The following is a 20,602-nucleotide window of genomic DNA, read 5'->3' as shown; positions in this document are numbered from 1 at the left end:
TGGTGCCAGAGGAGCTGGATTTTTAGCTGCTTAATTATTGTAACATTCTTGTTACAGTTTGCCATGAACCTGTTTTTCCAACAGGTCAGGGCTCAGTCTGTTGCTCAGAGAGGTTCAAACTGATTTGCTCCAGACTGGATGGCTTTTTTGCTTTTGTTCAATCATGTGTGTCATCTAAAGAGGGTGTTTTAGAGAAAATGCCTCTAAGTTCCTTAGAGTAGATTTTGCAATTACAGATGTTACATAAGTGTCCCAGCCATTAAATGCTGCACTTTCCTGTGCAACTCAATAGTCTGTAGTTAGACTCTCCCTACCTGGTTACCCACATTTTCGAAATCCCCAATCTTTGTTTAAATCCAAGTCCAAGCTGAGACAGACTTTGGAAAGCTCCAAAATAAAGAAGTCACAGAAGACATTATACAACTGTTTATACAGGCTGAGTAGTTATGACAAGTAAACAGACTTTTACATGTAGAAAAGGATGGAGTTCTCCTTTAAAAAAAAACAAAAAAAAACACCATATGTTCATGTCTTGCTGTACAGCTTGTGTTTGTGACAAAGAATGTTTTGAAAAGTGCTGTATAATTAATGGGTTTGTCATTTCTTAGGTTGACATGTTAAAAAGCTTCCCCGCTGCTGCAAAGACAGGAGGGGGACTCACCAGAGAGTTCCAGGCAATGAGGTTTGTTAATGAGTAATAGCAGGGTTTTTACCTGGCTCAGAATGGGCCTTTGGGGGGGACACATATGTAGTGGAGAGTCTGGGGGTCCTCCCCCAGGACAATTTGAGCGCCAAAGACTTCCTGCATTCTGATATTTTTTTATGCACCACTTTATGGTGAAAATGTTTATTTATGAGGCCAGAGCCTGGCCCGGTGGTAGCTGGGCTATTGCTACTGCTGCTGCTGCTAAGGCCTAGCCCAGTGGTAGTTTGGCTACTGCTGCTGATGCTAAGGCCTTATATAAACTTCATGTGTTGAAAAAATCCATAGTATGGTATGTCGAAAACAATCATAAAAAAGTCATAGTATGCTATGGCGAAAAGTCATTCTATAGTATGATCAAAAACTTATAAAAACCCATAGTATGTGGAAATAAAAAGTCATAGTATAGTATGTTGAAAAGTTTCATAAAAAAAGTCATAGTATGGTATGTCAAAAAGTTTCATAAATTCATTCAAAGAAAAAAGTCATTGTAGAGCATTTTGATAAAAGTCACAAAAAGTCTTCATATAGTATGTCGAAAAATTTCATAAACGTCTTAGTAGAGAATGTCCAAAAAAATTCTTGGTATAGTATGACAAAATAAAGTTATAAAAACACATAGTATAGTATGTCAAAATTTTTTATAAAAAGTCATAGTATGTTGAAAAAGTCATAATATAGTACTTTGATAAAAGTCTCAGTATAGTATGTCGAAAAATTAATTTTAAAAGTCATGGTATATAGTATGTCGAAAAAAGTAATAGTCATAGTGTAGTATGTTGAAAAAAGTAATAAAATAAAAAGAATATAGTGTAGTATGTCGAAAAAGTCAAAATAAAAGTCATTGTATAGCATGTTGAAACGATCAGAAAAAAGTCATAGTGCAGAATCTCGAAAAAATTAATTAAAAAGTCATAGTATGTCGAAATAATTAAAAAACAAGTCATGATATAGTATCTTGAAAAAATGTAGAAAAAGTCATAGTATAGTACGACAAAAAAAATGTCAGAATCTCGGAAATAAAGTCAAAGGGCCCTACCTGGCGCAGTGCGACGCCCGATGCAAGTGTCTTTGCTAGTTTAAGACCGACGCAGTTGTCAGTTTCCAGTCCAGCGCCCGTGACGTTTAAATAGCAAATAAATCTGTGCGCCCAGGTGTGTTCTGGTGAAGTCTGGGCGTATTGCTATCTTGAGGCAGCGGGAAGTGATCGTGCCATTGACCAATAAAACCTGGTCTAAAGTCAATAGCGCAGCATTACATTGTTATTTTAACAGCAAATTAGTAAAATGCACCTAGGCTCGTGCACAGCGCGTGCACAATATGCTTGTTACACACACACAGGGAAGCTCAGCAGCACATACAAATGATTACATATAAAAATATTACAGTCCAAATCGGCCATCATAATAGCAATGCAATAAGGTCCAAACTCGCATGGCTTTTAAAGGGAATGGGAGATGACACTGATTGGTTTATTGCATGTTACGCCCAAAACACACCAATGAATGAATGAATGAATGAAGACAGAGTACAACCCTTTTGAACCATGTTCGCCCGGTGCACAAACCCTTTTTTCCGCCGTCAGACTAGCAAAAGTGGATTTGGACACGCCCTAAACGCACCTACGCCAGGCGCTTAACACCGTGCGCTTAGATCGTTAAAATAGGGCCCATAGTGTAGAATGTCAAAAAAATAAATAAATTGAAAAATATATATATATATATATTTTATGTTGGAAAAAAAAAAGTCAGTATAGTATGTTATAAAAGTAATAATTTCCAATCCTGTGAACCTGGAATTTAGTTTTTGGCTGAAATCTGAATGTTGTTTGTCTTGTGTTCAGAATGGTCAACACAGAGCTGGAGAAGGAGAACACCGAACTGAAACAACGGCTGAAGGAGTACACCGAGCGATACGGTGCAACGACTTCTAAACCAGGTGAGACTTCATTTCTTGCAAATGAAGCTGTGTGAGATTTGAGTTCTTTAAGTAATTCTGTTGTAATTTTTCTCAACATCAAGATCTTTTGTTTTCAAGTAAAAAATGAAAGAAAAAAAGAAAGTAGTTGCGAAGTAGTCAGTTGAGAGTTGCTGTTAACCGAAAAACAGCCACGTATTTCTGATTGTTAACCTGACACTGAAGAGCAATGATTTATGTAGATGAGCTGCATGTCATCTGTACATGCTGGCTTCTTTATAATCAGCTGTGTTCAGGTAAATTGAGTCTCAGTTTAATGACATCACACATTATGACATCATCATTTTAAAGGTCCCATGACATGGTGCTCTTTGGATACTTTTATATAGACCTCAGTGGCCCCCTAATACTGTATCTGAAGTCTCTTTCCCAAAATTCAGCCTTGGTGCAGAATTACAGCCACTAAAGCCAGTCCCACAATGAGCTTTCCTTAGGATGTGCCATTTCTGTGTCTGTAGCTATTGAGGAGGAGAGAGGGGGGGTAAGGTGGAGGGTGGGGGTGTGGCATCGACCAACTGCCACTTTGCTAGTTTGAAATCATGATGTCTCTCTCTCTCATGGGTGGTCCAAATTCTCTGGGTGGGCAAAGCAGAGAAAGGGGAGGTAACCTTGCTCCTTATGACCTCATAAGGAGAAGATTCCAGATCTGCCCATCTGAGCTTTCATTTTCTCAAAGGCAGAGCAGGATACCCAGGGCTCGGTTTACACCTATCCCCATTTCTAGCCAATGGGGGACCATAGGCAGGCTGGGGGAACTCATATTAATGTTAAAAAACCTCATAAAGTGAAATGTTCATGCCATGGGACCTTTAAGTTAGCTAGACAAACAGCCTAATGTGTGTGATGTTAATTGCTATGAAGAGAAACCGGTGTCCCTCTTGTGTATTCTCAGACTACGGGAAGCTCAAACAACTTCTGCAGGCAGCCCAAACGGAGAAAACAACGCTTCAAACTGAGATCATAAAGCTGAAGAAAGAACTGGAGAACTTTGACCCGACATTTTTTGAAGAGATTGAAGACTTAAAATATAACTACAATTTGGAGGTGAAGAAGAACCTTCTGCTGGAGGAACAGCTGAAGAAGGTGTGCCATCAGTTTGGTGTAAAACCTGAACTGCCCAACGTGTCCATCGGTTAACTCAGGGTTACTGTGCCTTTTTTTAAAGACGTTAGGACTGTTAAAACTACACCTGAATGTACTTTTATGGTTAGCCATCTTTCAAACTTTCCAGGTTGTTTTCAATATAGGTCTCTCAGACTGGGTATCAACCCTTAATACAGTGTTGGTCTTGATGCAAGGTCTGTATCATTGAGTTTCTAAAACGCTCAGGCACCAAACGTTGGCATCTGAATGTGTGACTAGTAGGGATGCACCAACAGGGAATTTAAGGGCAATTATCAACAAGTATCCTTTTTTTGTGTGGCTGATACCAGTAATAATCTTACAACTGTGAAGAGGACAATAAATATTGTTTCGAATATAAAATATTTAGAAAGCATTCACCCATCCTAGAATAAAAATACATCATTTTATCATAAACTTTTAAGTATTTTTATATATTTTTGTAACATTTTCAAACGACGTCCAGCCCTAAAGGTCTCTGAAAAATTCAACTTTAGATATTCAATATCTATATAGTAGCACTGTACTTGATAATGAAAAAGTCGCTTTTTCAGGACAGCCTGTAAATAGTTTTCATTGGAAAAGTCAAGTGATGTAGTGATGGAATTTTTCTTCCAGGCAGCTAATTTCTGTTAATATGTGGCTTATTTATTTCTCTGTATTTGTACAGTTCTGACATTGTTTTTCTATGTCTTGTTAAAGTCGCTTTTATAATCAGATAGTTGAATAAAAATCAGTTAAATACAAATGTTTCATACTTGTCATTTATTCTTCATTCAGCAATGAGGACAGTACATACAATATTTACAGTATATTAATGGAACATTTTTAACAACTTAAGTTGCTAAAAATGTCCAGTTGGTCAGTCAGTTTTTTACACATTTCTGCAAAGCAAATGTCAAACATCTTCAGGCTTTAGACACTCCTCTGTGCCTACCCATTTGGAATTATATTGGCAAAAATATCTGGCAGCTATTGTGAACGTGACAAATGGCAGGGTCACACAGCAGCTTAAGAAAAAGGATAGTTTCATTGTCTCCGACTGTGTTTACAAGTCAAACTGGATGTCCAGCAGCCGACTGAAACAGTGTCCGTTAAGTCTGGAGAGGGATGTGAACAAGTCCTGGCTGCGGTTGTATCCATCGACGTGAATGACCACCGACTTGTCACCAAGGCAGGTTTCCCCATCGGGCCACTTCAGTCCCAGGTGATGACGATGAACCTACAGACACAACAGCCATCAAAGTGTAGGAATTTAAAAAAAAAAAAAAATAGATATATAGTGTATTTAAAACCTCACTTTTGTAACTAACTGAAATGTTTTTTGTTAATCAGTTGAATTCCACTCCTATAAAATAGTTTGAATATGGTCAGTTAGGAGTCATCTTGAAGTTTTCTAACCTTAACGAGTGTGCCGTCGTTGCAATGCCAGACGATGCCCTCAACTCGGCCTTCTGGACTCTCCTGGAACCAGGAGCACAGCTGCTGGAAGTCCACCGGTGGGGGGTTTCTGATTCCAACGCTCCCGTGTGACACCAGGCAGTGGACAGGCTGCTTCTTATTCCCCAATCCTGTTGGAACAATACAACTTTGTTACCATAAAAGAAATAATTGAGTGCTTCCGTTACAGTTTCCCATAGAATGTCTTGATATGGTTGAAACGTCTCCATTAAACATTAAACTCCTGAATGACTTTAACCTTAACCAGGTGAGCTACCAGGGCGCCACTATACTATGACTTTTTTTATGTTGCGTTAAATAGTAGACCAATTCCGTGTTTTGGTATAGTTGGTTTTCGCCTCGGGGAAGACCCAGGACTAGGTGGAGGGATTATATCTCCAACCTGGCCTGGGAACGCCTCGGGATCCCCCAGTCGGAGCTGGTTAATGTTGCTCGGGAAAGGGAAGTTTGGGGTCCCCTGCTGGAGCTGCTCCCCCCGCGACCCGACACCGGATAAGCGGACGAAGATGGATGGATGGATGGATGGATGGTTTTCACACCTGGTGCGAACCGTACAGGATTACACGTGAAAGTGTTCCACAGTTGTATCGCTTCATTCGCCTTCAGGGCATTGCTGGCGGCGTCTTCTCGCCCCGTCTCTCCGCTATGCCCCGTTCACGTAACAGCGACAGTAAAACTGTATTTAACGCTATGATGATTCAACTTTGCTATTAATCTTCGACATACTATGACTTTTTTTCCACATACTATACCATGGCTTTGTACGACTAAGGCACCCCAAACAAAACAAAAAATTGTGTTTTTGAAATAGACAACCACACACACTAGCATTTAAACAACTATTTACTCAAAAATGACCCCTCCCCCCGGACACTACCTTAAATGAACATTAAAAAGGAAAATAGCTAGCTCACCCAGTAGAGCGTGCGCCCCATGTAGGCCGAATCCTTTGCAGCAGCCCAGGTTTGAATCCGACCTGCGACCCTTTGCTGCGTGTCATCCCCTCTCTCCCCCCCACTTTCCTGTCTATCCACTGTCACCATCTAATGAAGGGAAAAAGCCCCAAAAACTAAGAAAGAAAAAGGAAAATACAGTATTTCATTACCATAAGGGTTTCCGTTGACGTTAGTTCCAATGAGCTCCAGTGTTTGTTCCAGGAGGTCGGCCAACGGGACCGCTGCTATTTCTAGCAGGTCTTCATCGTCGGAGCTGGGCCTGAGAACAAGAACCGCCCCGACTCCCTCGTCCACCACAGAGGAGTGCCAGCAGTACTGTTTGTTGTCCTTCTCCACTGGAACCCATCCTGAACAAATTAACAAGGACCAAATCACTACTTCTGCGGCCAGCATCGTCCACAATGACAGAAAAAAAAAAAAAAAAAAAAAAAATACATGTCCACCGTGTTCCAAGTCAGAAATAATACTGCTGGTCCTTAATGGAATCCAGGAACTTGTATCTCTTTATCTCATCTACGTAAACAGAAACCTTTGAGAGTACATTTGATAATTTTATACCAAATTCAATATAAGCCTATCCTGGGAACTGAGGTAATTTTACTGTAGGTACTTCCTTTTGTACACCCTGTATTTCTGCATAAGCTACACATGGTTATGGACATACTGCTAACCCAGAATCCATCATAACCTTTACAATAAATTTAATCAAATTCCAAATTCTAGTTAAGCAGATGCAACTATGAACTACGTTCATTCATCCATTTTCTGTACAAGCTGATACTGTTCTGGGACGCAGGGTGAGGTCATTGTGCGCTATGAAAATGAAACGTGAGTTACTGTTTAAGATTTTGGTTTTTGTCCCACACCGCTACATAATAATAATCACTTTAGATTTAATCTTCCATCAGGTTAAAAAGGTGCTGTAGGTAGGATTGTAAAGATCCAGGACTTCTCTCCCCCCTTTCCGCTAAAGCCCAAAACGGTCTCCTAAGCCCCTTCCGCCACAAGGGAGAATGAATGCGTGTGCATGAGCAGTGATTGACACGTAGTTAGACACACACCCCGGCCCTGATTGGTGCATCTGAACAGGGAGCTGTGGATTTTTGCAAATCGCATTACAGGCTGTAGGTGGTGCCAGAGGAGCTGGATTTTTTTTTTTTTTTAATTACCTTCATGTAGTTCTACTGGAACATAGGGTCAGTTTCAGCAAATATGACAGAAAATTAGTTTTATAAGTCTTACCTAAGGCACCTTTAAAATAATGCGGCCTGCAATGGCACATTTGCAGTCAAGTTTTTAAGATGATCTTTATTTGACTTGATGAGTAACTTCAGGACCTGGAATGTGTCCGTGTTCATCAGGCACTGGACGGCCACTGTGATGTTTGACTCCGTGGGCTGGGATCCACGCCTCCGGCACAGTCTTAAAATCGCACTCTACGTTCCACGTGAAACCTGAAAAAACAACAAAAAACCTTCCTGTAGAAGTAAAGCAAACATCCAACATGTGGTGTAAAAAAAGTACTGAACAAAAGATTTGGTGCACACCTATAATCTCTAGGTATGGTGAAGGGTATGTGATGATGTGGGGGGGCTATTTTAATTCTAAAGGCCAAGGGAACTTTATCAGGATGCATAGTATCCTGGATCCATGGAATAATGGGAATGTAACATAGGGGTGTACTGACTTATGCCTACTGTATTTTAAGGAAGAACATTTATTTATTTACGATGCATTATTCATTCAAAAAGAAAACTGGTGTCCTTAAAAAGGTTTGATTTCTCCTAATTTTTTTAATTGAGGCATTAAGATCAATTTTCAAAAGATGAAAAAAGATTTTTTTTTTTTTTTATTCCTCTTTTTAGTCAACTTCAGCATGGGTTCATAAACTTAGCTTGTTTCGCCGCTGCCAACTGCAGCAATCTCGCTTAATGCTGGACCAAACAGGGTCCAGGTTGAAAAAAAAAAAAAAAAAAAAACGGTAGTTACCCTTTAAGACTTTCAAAAACAACATCTTCACTGGGGTCAAAAAAATGTTTGCATTCCCGCTTGCCGAACACAAAGGGAGACACGCACCTGTATTATTGTGGCAGTCAAGCAGCACCATAGATTACATTTAGGCGGCTGCATATATGAAAAAAAAAATAAAAACACCTAACCCTAAAAAAATTCTAACAAAAGGTTTCTCAGCTGTTTTTGTAGTATTAGGTGTCCTTAATAACATACTAAAAGTTTACCAAAGTTTGACCACTATAAAAGTGTAATTTTCAAGATGGCGTCCAAGATGGTAGGAAGCCATGCATGAAGCCCTCAAAATATCCTAACTCCTTCATTATTTGACCTAGCCAAGTAATCTTGGTGTCAAACCACATGTTTTCTGGGTCTATGAATCCATTGGACTTGTCTAAATTGCACTGACATGATGACATACTTATGGAATACATTTTGTGAGATTACTGTAAGGTTTTATCTTTTTTGGGGTGAACCAGATATGTAAACGATTTAGCCTATGTCATGTAACTCCTATTCAGTACGCGTTTTTGGACACATACCCTTTCTTTGCTAAAACAAAGACTTAACATTCAATGTAAAAGTTATTCCACCCAAAAGTAACAAATTACTTTTACCACCACCACACCTAGGGCTGGGCGATATGGAGAAAATCAGATATCATGATATTCTTGACCAAATACCTCGATATTGATATTGAGGCGATATTCTAGGGTCGACAATTGGTGCTTTAACAAAATACCTTCACACTTAGATTTTAGATAAATATCATCAGTAATGTGGACATAATGTCTAAGTGGGGAACAGGAAAATAATAGAACAGCTACAACAGTCTGGTAAGTTCAGAAAATGACATCACTTTACTGTAATGCAGCCTTTAAAACCAGGAAAAGACAACACTTCTGATAACGATATCCCAAATCTAATATGATAACTAGTCTCATATCATGATATCGATATAATATCAATATATTGCCCAGCCCTAACCACACCCCTCCTCACTGGGAACAGTTATTTTCCCTCAGTCTGGCAACAGGTGCGGCCCCCTGTCTCCATGGTAACTGAACCTTCAGAACTCCTATATTAGGTGTGGTGGATAAAAACAAAACAAAGAAGAAAAAAGAAAAGAAAAAACATCCCAATTTTTCCAGGTTTCTATTGAAATTCATGCACTTCAATGTCTTATTGTATTCTGAAGTGAAAGAATAGAAAAATTAACAATTTAAGTTAAAAGACAAATCATGAAATTAATTTATGAACCAAAATGTATTCTAAATTTTTGACTCATCAAAGTAGCCCCCTTTGGCAGATATAACAGCTGAACACACTCGTGGCATTCTTTCTACAATGGAAATGAAATATTCTTCAGAAAGTTCTTCCCAACTCTGTTGCAGAAGTTCCCATAAATGCATGGCACTTGTAGGTTGCTTTGCTTTCTCTTTTCTGTCCAGTTCATCCCAAACCAGCTCAATGGGGTTTAAGTCTGGTGACTGAGCTGGCCCTCCATGTTTTTAAGCTTACCATCTTGTTCTTTTTTCCTAAGGTAATTCTGGCATAGCTTGGACTTATGTTTTGGGTCATTATCTTGCTGTAGGATGAACCCCTGACCAACTAGGTGCATACCAGAGGGTACTGCATGGCGCTGCAAAATGCTGTGGTAGCCGTTTTGGTTCAGGATGCCTTTCACTCTGTACAAATCACCGACCCTGGATCCAGCAAAACAGACCCAGACCATCACACTTCCTCCTCCATGTTTAACAGTTGATGTCACATACTGAGGAACCATCCTTTCGCCTACTCGACGGCATACAAAAATGATGAACCGAAGATTTCAAGTTTTGATTCATCAGTCCATAGCACCTTCTTCCAGTCTTCAGTAGTCCATTGACGATGTTTCTTGGCCCAGGCAAGCCTCTTTTTCTTATTCTGACATCTTAGCAATGGCTTTCTTGCTGCAACTCCACCTATCAAACCTGCAGCTCCAAGTCTTCTCTTTACAGCTGAAACTGAGTCTTGCTTATTACGACCACTATTAAGCTGTGCTTGAAGCTGTTGTCCTGTGAGCCGCCTATCACGCAAGCTGTTGACTCTCAGAAACTTGTCTTCTGATTCTGTTGTGGCTTTGGGTCTGCCAGACCTCTTCCTGTCAGAGTTTCCCCCAGTTTCTAAGTGCCTTTTGATGGTGAAGAATACTGTACTCACTGACACCTTGACCTTCATTCGCAATTTCTCTGTAGGAAAGACCAACATTCTTAAGTGTTATGATGGTCTGTCTCTCTTCCATTGTTAATTGCCTTTTTCCCGCCATTTTTATAGCAACACACTACTTTCTGAAGTACAATACTGTTCAAATAATGCTCACGAGGGTATGGTACCACAGTGTGTTCCAACAATACTTTTATACAAACGGGTTGTAAGTAATCCAGACAAGTTGGAACACCTGTGGGAATTGGTAGCACCAACTTTCAAAGCTCAATCAACCTCCAATGCTACAGAACAGCTTTACATTGTTTACCCATTTCTTGTTCCCTGAAAAAGGCCTTTTTGTAAAATTCTGAAATGCACATTATTTTTCAGTTTTGGGTAACCTTACTTTCTTTTTAACCTCAGGCAGTTCACCACCATTTCAAGCTATTCATTCGACTTGAACTGCTAAAATTTCGATAAAAACCTAAAATGATTGGGGTGTTCTAAAACCTTTGACCGGTAGTGTATATTACAGCACAAATGTCTTATTCTCAGACACATGCTCAGTGTCATTTTATGGGGGCATCAAAAGAACATTAGAAAGATTTCTAACACATGACAAAGGCCAACAATGTGAGTGTATTAAGAGAGGATGACATTGTTGGATTAGCTTGAGGAAAAGTACACTCCAAATGCATTTTTGACCATGAGTCATATTGTTTTAAACCAAGAAACTTGCCCCATTTCCTGTAAAAACTTAAAAGATGGCTCTGAAGTGGTAAAAGGTTCATCAGTAGGGAGCTGATGGACAGAAACCACCAACACTAGGCAAAATGATATGAGAAATATGCAATTACTTAAGGGAAATTTTATTATTAAATTGTAAATTGTATTTGCCCTTAGTTTTTGCATAAATATGCTTGTAACCAATTGCTTTAATATATATAATTGTGCTTTTAATCAGTTATTTATCATACAGATATGCTAATTAGAATATTACATGGCCAAAACATGTATAAAGTACCAGTATTCATGGTGTAATAGGAATACAAAGGAGTAATGGTCTTTTTAAGGATCTGGCGGCCGCCATTTTGAAAATGGGGCCTTTCTTGAAGTCAAACTTTGGTAAACTTTTAGTATGTTTTTAAGTACATCCGATACTACTGTAAACCACTGAAAAATCTTTTGTTAGAATTTTTTTGGGGTCAAGCCATATTTGCAGCTGACTAATTTATATAACCAAATCTAGGATTCTCTTCAAGGGTTTTACTTTTTTTTTTAGTATGATAAAATATGATGCACATTTAAAGCTTCATTTGAAAACCTCAATAGAAGCTTTGAAAGTAAAAAAAATAAAAATAAAAATATGACAATATGGTAACTGACGCTAAAATACCTTTACAGCTCCGATGAGAGTGCTGATACTTTTTGAACCTCTTCTCTGCCTGTTTGTTGGGTTTCCTGTCCAGTCGAGCCCAGAGGTGAGGTTGTCCTACAGGAAAAAAAATAAAAAATAAACCATCATTCAGAGTGAATCATCTCCACTGCAAGAAAATTAACTAAATTAACAAATAAAGAGGACTTATAGAAGTCACTTTCATACTCGCCTTTATAAACTGTAACATAACAGCAAGTTCCATCTAGTTTTTCTGTGGCGAATGCACAATCAATGTTGGCCTCCAGAGCAACTGGGTTCACATTTTCTGTAGCAACAACCTGAAATTGCTGAAGAGAGACACAGATGTTTAACCATTATAAGTTCAAAGGAAAACAACTGAAAAACTACATTACACTAGTTATTCCTATACCCATGCATGGGAGAGAGACAATATATCGTCTTGATAACTTTTACCCCTTTGGTTAACTACTGACACTGAAGACGGTCCCAGTACTGTACATTTAACTGGCTAGAAAGGGGCGTAACGATGCATCCGTCTGGATCAATATATATTGACTCAATCGTCAATAATCCAATATCATCGATGCAAAGTGAAAATATCAATACATATTCTCTTTAAGGTGCGCCTTTATTTTGAAATTCCCACTTTATATTTTTCGTTTTATTAAAGAAAGAATAGTTTGTTTATATCGTTGTCCAAAGATCCTATCGTGATAAAACTTGTGATTTACACCGCTACTGAAAGACTGTGTTCAATTATCACTGTAATCGATAAGTCGATCAAGAGAATCAAGATTTTTTTATGAATTGTTTTTAAGTCAATGATCAAGCAAAATGACAACTATTAGCTGCTTCTAGCTTTTCTAATGTGACGATGTGCTGCAACATTACAGTGGTGTATCAATAATTATAATCCAATAACAAACATTACTCTGAAAAGGGCCATTCTTCATAATGAGTGCTTTTACTTTTGGTACTTTAGGTATATTTCAACGCCTGTACTTCTCCTTAAGTACACATTTGACTGCTGGATTTCTAGTGTAACATGGAGTATTTCTACATTGTGGAATTGTTATTTATCTCATCATTATATCTACCACTGTCTGACACGTGAAGCAAGAGCAAAGGAGGATGGAGGATGGCATCATGTAATGCTTCATTACTGACGAGAGGGGAAAATGCGTCAACGTTAAAACCATTAGCAAGTGCATTAAATCATTAGCACCGCGTTCAATGGACCTTTTCCACAGCAGACATTTTTGACTTGTCATAGTAGGAAAAGCACAGCTGAAATTGATAACCTTAATGATGGCTCGATTCCATCAAGTGTCCCAGTAAGCTATTTCAGTGAGCCAGCATGCACAATACCAGGGCCTGGAATGCAGCCATCATTAATGGTTTTGTATACACCTGTGCTTTTCCTACTATGACATATCAACATGTCTACCGTGAAAAAGGTCTATAGGATTAAAAAAAAAGGACGTGTTGTTTCTTTAGCTTGCATGCTCTGTGTTAACGTCGTTAACGTATCATAAGAAGGTCCACCCTATGGACTATTTGTACAGTCTATGGCCCACCCTGGTTCTTGCTAGCATCAGCAGCAGTTTCGTACTATACATACAAATCAAGTGCTGCGGAGTCTGCAGCTGCGCTCACCTGACAGTCTCGTTTTCTGGACTGTTCTTCCTTCACCTCCGTCAGAAAAACACACGGTATCTTCTGCTGAACAGAGCCCAGACGCCGCATTTTTTTTTTTTGTATTTTCTAATATCCACCTGAAGCCGTCCCGGTAACGTTTCGTTTATGTTTATCGCTGAGCAGAGCACAAATTCCCACGGTGTGTTAGCATCATGGATGTAGGTTAGCATGAATGTGGCATGGATAACCAGTGGATAACGCGCGTCTTCTTCCCTTCTCTTTTTTTTTTGTAGGTTGACAAACATTGAGATGGCTCATTAGCGCCACTAGGCTGTGTGGATGGGGATCTCTCTAAATATATTAATATGAGCAGAATGCTTGTATTTAATCTCTAGCTCACAATAAATTCTGTGAAATATATGTAATTTTATGGTAAAAAAAAAAAAAAAACATTTTTTTTAAAACATCTTGTTAAAAATTCATATGTGGACAAAGTTGTATTTTAGATAGTAAAAAATGAAATGTTGCAATGTCTATATCTCATCACAACAGTCACACTTTCCAGTCATATTTGTCTTGTTTGTTGTTTGCTAAGGTTGTTTGTTAGGTTGTCTTTAATATTATAATTTAGCTCAAATCACTCAGGTCTTTTTAAATGAATTTTTCTTATCAATTCCATTCAATTTATTTAACATTTAATGAATTTAATTTAAGATTTTATTGAGCTATTTTCTAAATGGACTAATTCAATCAAAGAGCTAAGAGCTAACTAGCAACGGTGGAGGAAGTACTTTAACTGCACTATTCTGTAGTAAAGTACAATTCAGATTCTGATTAAGTACAAGTAGAGATACCCCAGTGTGAAATTAAAATGTTATAAGTAAAAGTCAAGCATTGCATTTTTACTTAAGTAAAAGTGTAGTATAGCCTACCAAAAGTAAAAGTAGGCTATTCATTATGCAGAATGGCACATTTCAGAATTATATAGATTACATGATTGGATTGTAATTGATTCATTAATGTGTACATCAATTAAATGTTAAAGCTGGGAACGCTGGGGCTAATTTTAATTACTTGATATACTGCTGTGTGGCTTAATCTGTATTAATGTATCATATTTTATATGTTGACAATGTATATTAACAACCTGAAGATGTAAACTAAGTAGTAACTAAATGTGTCAAATACATATAGTCCAGTACAAAGTTTAATATTTGCCTGAGTATAAAGTAACTGAAAATGGAATTCCTCAAGTACCTCAAAATTATACTTAAGCACAGTACTTGTACCTAAATACAATGTACTTGGTTACTTTCCACCACTGATAATCCACTGGAAAATACACACACACACACACACACACACACACACACACACACACATATATATATATATATATATATATATATATATATATATATATATATATATATATATATATATACAAAGTACAGCTAACCAATCAAAGCATTTATAGATATGTATTTTGAAACATTTACTTACATTTATCAGGTAACACTGGCTGTAATTTATTGAAATGACTTGAGTAAACCCCCACAGAAATATGAAATATCATGAAGCTATAAACTTTTGATGTCTGGATGCACACACAGCGTGATATCACTGGAGTACTTCCTGTCTGATTCTTCTTCTTCTTCTTCTCCTTCATGTAGACTGTGCAGGTCCATCTCGCTGTCGGTGTGCTTCCACATCTCTGTCTCTATGTCGTCCTTCTGCTGCCCCTGTGACCAAAAGGGGGAAATATTCCTTTTTCCAAAAGGAGAGGGGGTGGGGGGGAGCATATCAGAAACACAATATACATGGATTAATAAAAGCATATTAAATACAGTAAAAACATTAAGAAGTTATAAGAAAATGTTCCTCTCTGGTAGCAGTTTGTTAAGCTGCCTCCTGCTACAAAGTATAAAGAATACAAATATAGTAGATAGTACATAATAGTTGCCTCTAGTCTGTCGATATTGATGACAATAAAGCTCTACAGAGACAGTAGAGCCATGGTTTCATACTATTTCTCTCCTCCAGGATGAAAATGAAACAATCATTTTGCTTTTATTTCTTCAAATAGCCCTTTCTGTTTCCAAATCGTTATCGTACATGTTTCATTGAGGGGAAAGCTGCTTCAGACAAGGTTTTAAAGGGATACGCCACCGTTTGTTGAAATAGGGCTTATCACATAGACAGTATATAATGGACTGACAGACCCCGTTGCTCTGGACGGAGACCAGTGAAGGCTATTAGAAACACTTTTCCGGTGATCTCTTGCTTTACTGCGCAGCCTCCAACTGAGAGATACAATGTAAATGTGACGTGAGCAACGTGTCTGAAAGTTGTAAGTCTTCTGGTAGCTGTGCCAAGAGAAATCTCAATCATTCCCAATCTTGCAGAGAAGGAGAGTGTAGGTATATGTAAGGAGATAACATGGGCACAGGCTAATTATTGCTAACTAAAATGCTAGTTTGCAAGCTTATGGTAATTCCTCTACTATGTGACACAATCGTTAGCCTATTTTTACAAAAATGTCTGCTACGGAGCCATAACGTGAGGTACAAGGTAATGGAGCCTTTTATACATTGTCGTGTTTCATTAGAACTAAACAATGGACAAATAGAGTCTTTAAACGCTTCAGATGTAAAGTTATTCGCTGTCAAGTGGCGCCAAAATGAATGCTAGTCAGTGGAATGCTAACGGGAGGTGATGGCCAGGTAGCAACAAAATGGCGCCATAGGAGGTTCGAGTTCTGAAGCCAAGCTTACCCCCTTGGCTTATCAAGGTCTCCCCTAGCTGTAGATAGGTGAGCCATGCATTTTTTGTGCATGCATTGTTTTAGTCCGGTGCAACACCGGCAGCGCCGCCGCTAGTTAGCTTAGCGTAGTGAATGGAATCCTATGTTGCCGGTTAGCATGTATTGAGTAAAAGTGAGCCAACAAAAAACAAAAAAAAACAACCTAATTACTTGCACTGAGACAAAAAATACGTCGGCCCACCTATCTACAGCCAGGGTAGACCGTGATAAGCCCTATTTCAACAAACGGTGGCGTATTCCTTTAAGTATAGGACATCTGACAGCACGACTCACAGTTTGTAGTACCACACAACGCCTGCTGCAGTTAGGAGCAGAAAGATGATGCCAAGAATGATGAGTGCTGTAGGTACATCTGCAAAATGAATAAATAGTTGATGAATGATTACCACAAACTCTATCTGATTTATATTATATAGCTACATGAACCACTTCAAATCCAATTCATAAACAAAATTCATCCCATATCATCATATATTTTAATCCTCCTTTTAATCAATTAATATTTGGATGAGTATAAAAAAAAGTAAATAGTAAATAAGCTAAAATGGAGCAGAGAATTTGTCCACGTCTTTAGTAAACTGTCACAAAATGATGTCACAATTAAAACATGAATTCAAAAAATTAAAGAAGACAAGGAAGTACCTCCCAGAGAAGGTTTTGCAGATTTCGTTGGCCATGGCATCACTGACTCAGAGACACTGGAGGCAGATGTAGAAATGGCAAAACTATCGACGGTGGGTTTTGAGGTGATAAGGTGAGAAAGAGAAGTAGGAATATGGGTGGAGAAAGGCTTGGGAGTAGTGAAGGTGGAGGAAATTCTAGTTGAATGTGTTGTCTTGATTGGGAGAGTGAAAGCTGAAGTGAAAGATGTCTGCTCAGAGGCTTTTGTTGTTATTGGCTTCCTTGAAGGTGGACACTTGGTTGTTGATCTGAGCCAAGGTGTGGGAGCTGTCGGGGTTTGGGTCAGTGCAGTCAGCGTGGTGGCGAGCGTGGAGCTTTGTGGGCTGGTTGTTGATCTGTTTGGAGTTTCCTCTAAATCTGCAAGTAATGAGCAACAAAAGTTTGACATTTAAATTTCGGTCACATGGGAATATCCAGTACAAAGTGCAGTGAATATACGGCACCTGAGGCATTGAAGCAGAAGACACCAAACTTTTGATCTGCCTTGGCGGACCACGTCACCACCCCAGTTTTGCCCTTTCCACATTTTGCGTCAGATCTGAGTCGTGGCACGACTGCAATCTGTTCAGCTATCCAGCCAAATCTGTTAAAATAATACATAAAGGGCAGATAATAAAATGAATGGATCGATGAAAAAAGTTAGCTGGGTTTGTGAAAAGGATCATTTGTATGTGGATTACTTTAAAGGGAAAAACACTGATTTTACACATCAAAGTCTGTTTACAGGTATTGGCGAGTACTACTGTAGTTTTAGAAAGCCTTTTTGTGGCTTCAGATAGCCTGGTTGACACCAGACCCTTCTCAGTTGTAACTGAGAGTGGGTCTGGGAAAGGGTCATTTGCAGCCCATTTCCAAAGAGGCGTCACCAACGGACGCCGCTCCAATGCCTCTGGGCGCAATTGGATAGTCCTTCAACCAATCAGACCAACGGTCCGGGTGACGTAGCAGCGACAGCGGCATCAACCGGTTGCTGCGCCGTCATGTTGAATGTAAACAAAAAGCTGCTTGCTGTCGCCGCTCTATTGTCATCGTGTAAAGCCCGCCTCAACGGTTGTGATTGGTGCCTCGGTTTGGAAAAATTGGAAATGGTCTTGAATGGGCTCTTGGCCAGACAGACTTGCAGAGCAAATCTCAAATTTGCTGGAAGTTCGTCAGGGTTTTCCCAGGCTAGGCTTCAGAGGGAGCAGTACAAATCACTTGAATTCACTTGAGGCAACATGAGTTGGGTCTGAAGACTACACATTTGAAAAGTCAAATAAAAAAAAAATGAAGAAAGCTGGGGGTGTGGGGTTAGAAAGAAACAAGATTACCAGACCTTTGTAGCTTGCTAGTGTTAGTGGCTCAAAGCTAAGTTCACCACTACTAGCATAACACACCTAGCCTCGTGAGACCGTCCTGATCTCGCGAACTCCAGTTTTCCACTCGCAGATCAGTCTGGCATCTTGACACAGAGAAAATTTGGAGCCGTTCACCAAACGACCGGGCCAATCAGAGATGGTTTATCCAATCAGCTAACCAGTATTTTCAGACAGCGGTAGCCCTAATTCTGTTAGCTGCTTGCTAATGCTTTTTTCTCTTGGATCCTTCTTTTGGAATATGGACCAGGAACCTGAAAGGGTGCCTTTTATTCGTAAAGTCTCGTTACACAAACGGCAAATATCCTTTACCGACATGTTGCTTGCTTGCTGAGCTAACGAGCTATGCTTTGCCTGCAGCAGCAGGGGCACTGGTTGTATTTTCATACGCTTCGTTGATCTGATTGGTTGATTTGGCCCGTCTATCACCAACATAGGTGATAGACAAATGGTTCATCCAATCAGCTAACCAGTATTTTCGCTCCTTCCCAAAAGTTCTCCAACGGAAAGTTCCCAGATGGATATGCCGAGCAAATGCGAAGCAATCCATCTGGCGTAGTCAGGTTATAACACACCCAAATCTCCAATTAAACTGTTGACGGTCGAGTTGCATTGTGGATAATGTAGGCGCCAGGCAAAGCTCAGAATAACTCAGCTTGCTTATCTTAAATCGCGGGTTACTTCTCAAGCTTAAGGTGGATGTTCACAAGTATTGACTGAACAGATGCCTGACTTTTAAAAATCGGTGAATTCCCCCTTTATTTTTTAAACACTGCCTGCCTAATGGAACTACAAGACTTTCTTTTCTAGACCATTATAATTAACTTTTTCCATTTCTGTTTTTTTTTTTTCTAAATCAGATATCAGCTGCTATTGGTAGGCCTGCGTGATATGATGCACTTGGTTCAATAACATTTATAACAACACTGCGTATCAGTCAATACCTAAACAGGTACCCTACCCCACCAGAACAGTTGCCACATGCGTTGAGCCTACTTGCACGTCTCCAGTCCCCGCTGTACTGCCCGCTCCATCTGGGCTCTGGTCGCTAGGGTGGCGTTCAGAAACGGACAGGCAGCTGTGGCAGCAGAGAAGGTGAAGGTGTATTCTCCTCCTTCTTCTATAAGCATGAAGACTCCAGCAGCTCTGTGACTTTGAGGGACTGCAGACATACATTCAAAAAGCATGCAGTAATATAAGCATGTCAGACTGTCAGCTTATCAAGAGTTCTGTCACTAACAACATTAATTCGGGATTAAAGTGTATCTTTACCTGTGTAAATTTAAAGTTTCACATCATATAAAGTGTTAATGTCCATTTTTCAATTAGCCTCTGTACATGGGGCACACGCTCTACCAGGTGAGCTACCTAGGCGCCCCGTCACTGTCCATTTTAAAAGCACCACAATGCACCATATTGATTTTGTCATTTCATAATTAGATCACGTTAACCTAGAGTACATACTGTACTATATTCTAAAGTAAATAGTCCAGTAGGTGTTATAGGCCTCAGATTAAACTCTGGCACTGTGGAGACAAAAACAACAAAAGCTAATAATTAAGATTTTCTACATTAAACTTGTAATATTTCATGATTGATTCATGATGATTTTTCATGTTTATTTGGTGCTTTTATCGGACTGTGACCGTAGAATACATTTTTGATTGTGACATGAAAAGCAACCAAGAAGAGTGCAGAAGTTTAGAGCCAAAGCCTCCTGAAAATATCCATTTCACCATAAAAGGTCATGCATGAAAGTACAAAAAAAAGAAAAGAAAAGAAGTATATGTTATATATTCATGCATTAAAATTTATTTCACACCAGCTAAATGAAATACATAAATGGTCCAGTATGTGTATGGTCTAAATGTGGTGCCCCACCTACATCAGAAACAAACAACGTACCTTTCATTAAATTGGAGTTCGATGCCAGCAAAAAAGCTGCAAAAGACAAAATTAAAAGTGGAGTAAAAAAACAAAATCTTGCCATGTTTTCTGTAAAATGTATGAAAACTGAAGCGGTTGAAGGTGAAGAACCAAATAAAGCTAACGCACAGGAAAAAAGCCTCAGAACAAATGTGATGAGGATGAGACGAGGAAACGGAAAAGCGGAGGTCAAATCTGCTTGATGCCCCTTCATGAGATAACACCCCCACCCCCACGGGAGAAAGAGCTCAACTCTCAGTGTGTTTGATCCAAAATGTTGTTATGTTTGGGTATGAAATCCATCCAGACATATGACATATACCAAAGTCAACACCAAACTAGTTACCAATAAAAACAAATTGA

At 39.1% G+C, this 20,602-nt stretch overlaps 3 protein-coding genes across 3 annotated transcripts in view; 1 reads left to right on the top strand and 2 right to left on the bottom strand.

Moving 5' to 3' along the window:
- Positions 1 to 4,544, top strand: part of cep290 (centrosomal protein 290) — a 61,696-nt gene extending 57,152 nt beyond the window's left edge. Inside the window, exons 49-51 of the mRNA XM_028584925.1 lie at positions 609 to 682; positions 2,547 to 2,641; positions 3,573 to 4,544. Coding sequence (XP_028440726.1) covers positions 609 to 682; positions 2,547 to 2,641; positions 3,573 to 3,817 — 414 coding nt within the window. The 3' untranslated portion in view covers positions 3,818 to 4,544. The remainder of the gene's footprint in view (positions 1 to 608; positions 683 to 2,546; positions 2,642 to 3,572) is intronic.
- Positions 4,545 to 13,787, bottom strand: rlig1 (RNA 5'-phosphate and 3'-OH ligase 1). The gene is made up of 7 exons (XM_028584929.1): positions 13,472 to 13,787; positions 12,024 to 12,141; positions 11,813 to 11,908; positions 7,557 to 7,673; positions 6,369 to 6,566; positions 5,204 to 5,373; positions 4,545 to 5,024 (listed from the first exon to the last, which is right to left on the bottom strand). Exons 1-7 carry the CDS (start codon positions 13,559 to 13,561, stop codon positions 4,851 to 4,853), a joined length of 963 nt encoding a protein of 320 aa, XP_028440730.1. The 5' UTR covers positions 13,562 to 13,787; the 3' UTR covers positions 4,545 to 4,850.
- Positions 13,788 to 14,994: 1,207 nt separating this feature from the next.
- Positions 14,995 to 20,354, bottom strand: lyve1b (lymphatic vessel endothelial hyaluronic receptor 1b). Its single transcript, XM_028586475.1, has 6 exons — positions 20,219 to 20,354; positions 19,310 to 19,475; positions 17,402 to 17,541; positions 16,920 to 17,315; positions 16,551 to 16,629; positions 14,995 to 15,220 (listed from the first exon to the last, which is right to left on the bottom strand). Exons 1-6 carry the CDS (start codon positions 20,301 to 20,303, stop codon positions 15,034 to 15,036), a joined length of 1,053 nt encoding a protein of 350 aa, XP_028442276.1. The 5' UTR covers positions 20,304 to 20,354; the 3' UTR covers positions 14,995 to 15,033.
- Between the last annotated feature and the right edge of the window lie 248 nt (positions 20,355 to 20,602).

The sequence above is a fragment of the Perca flavescens genome, chromosome 8, assembly GCF_004354835.1.
Source record: "Perca flavescens isolate YP-PL-M2 chromosome 8, PFLA_1.0, whole genome shotgun sequence".
Classification (NCBI taxonomy): domain Eukaryota; kingdom Metazoa; phylum Chordata; class Actinopteri; order Perciformes; family Percidae; genus Perca; species Perca flavescens.
This window is presented reverse-complemented; position numbering and strand designations above follow the sequence as displayed.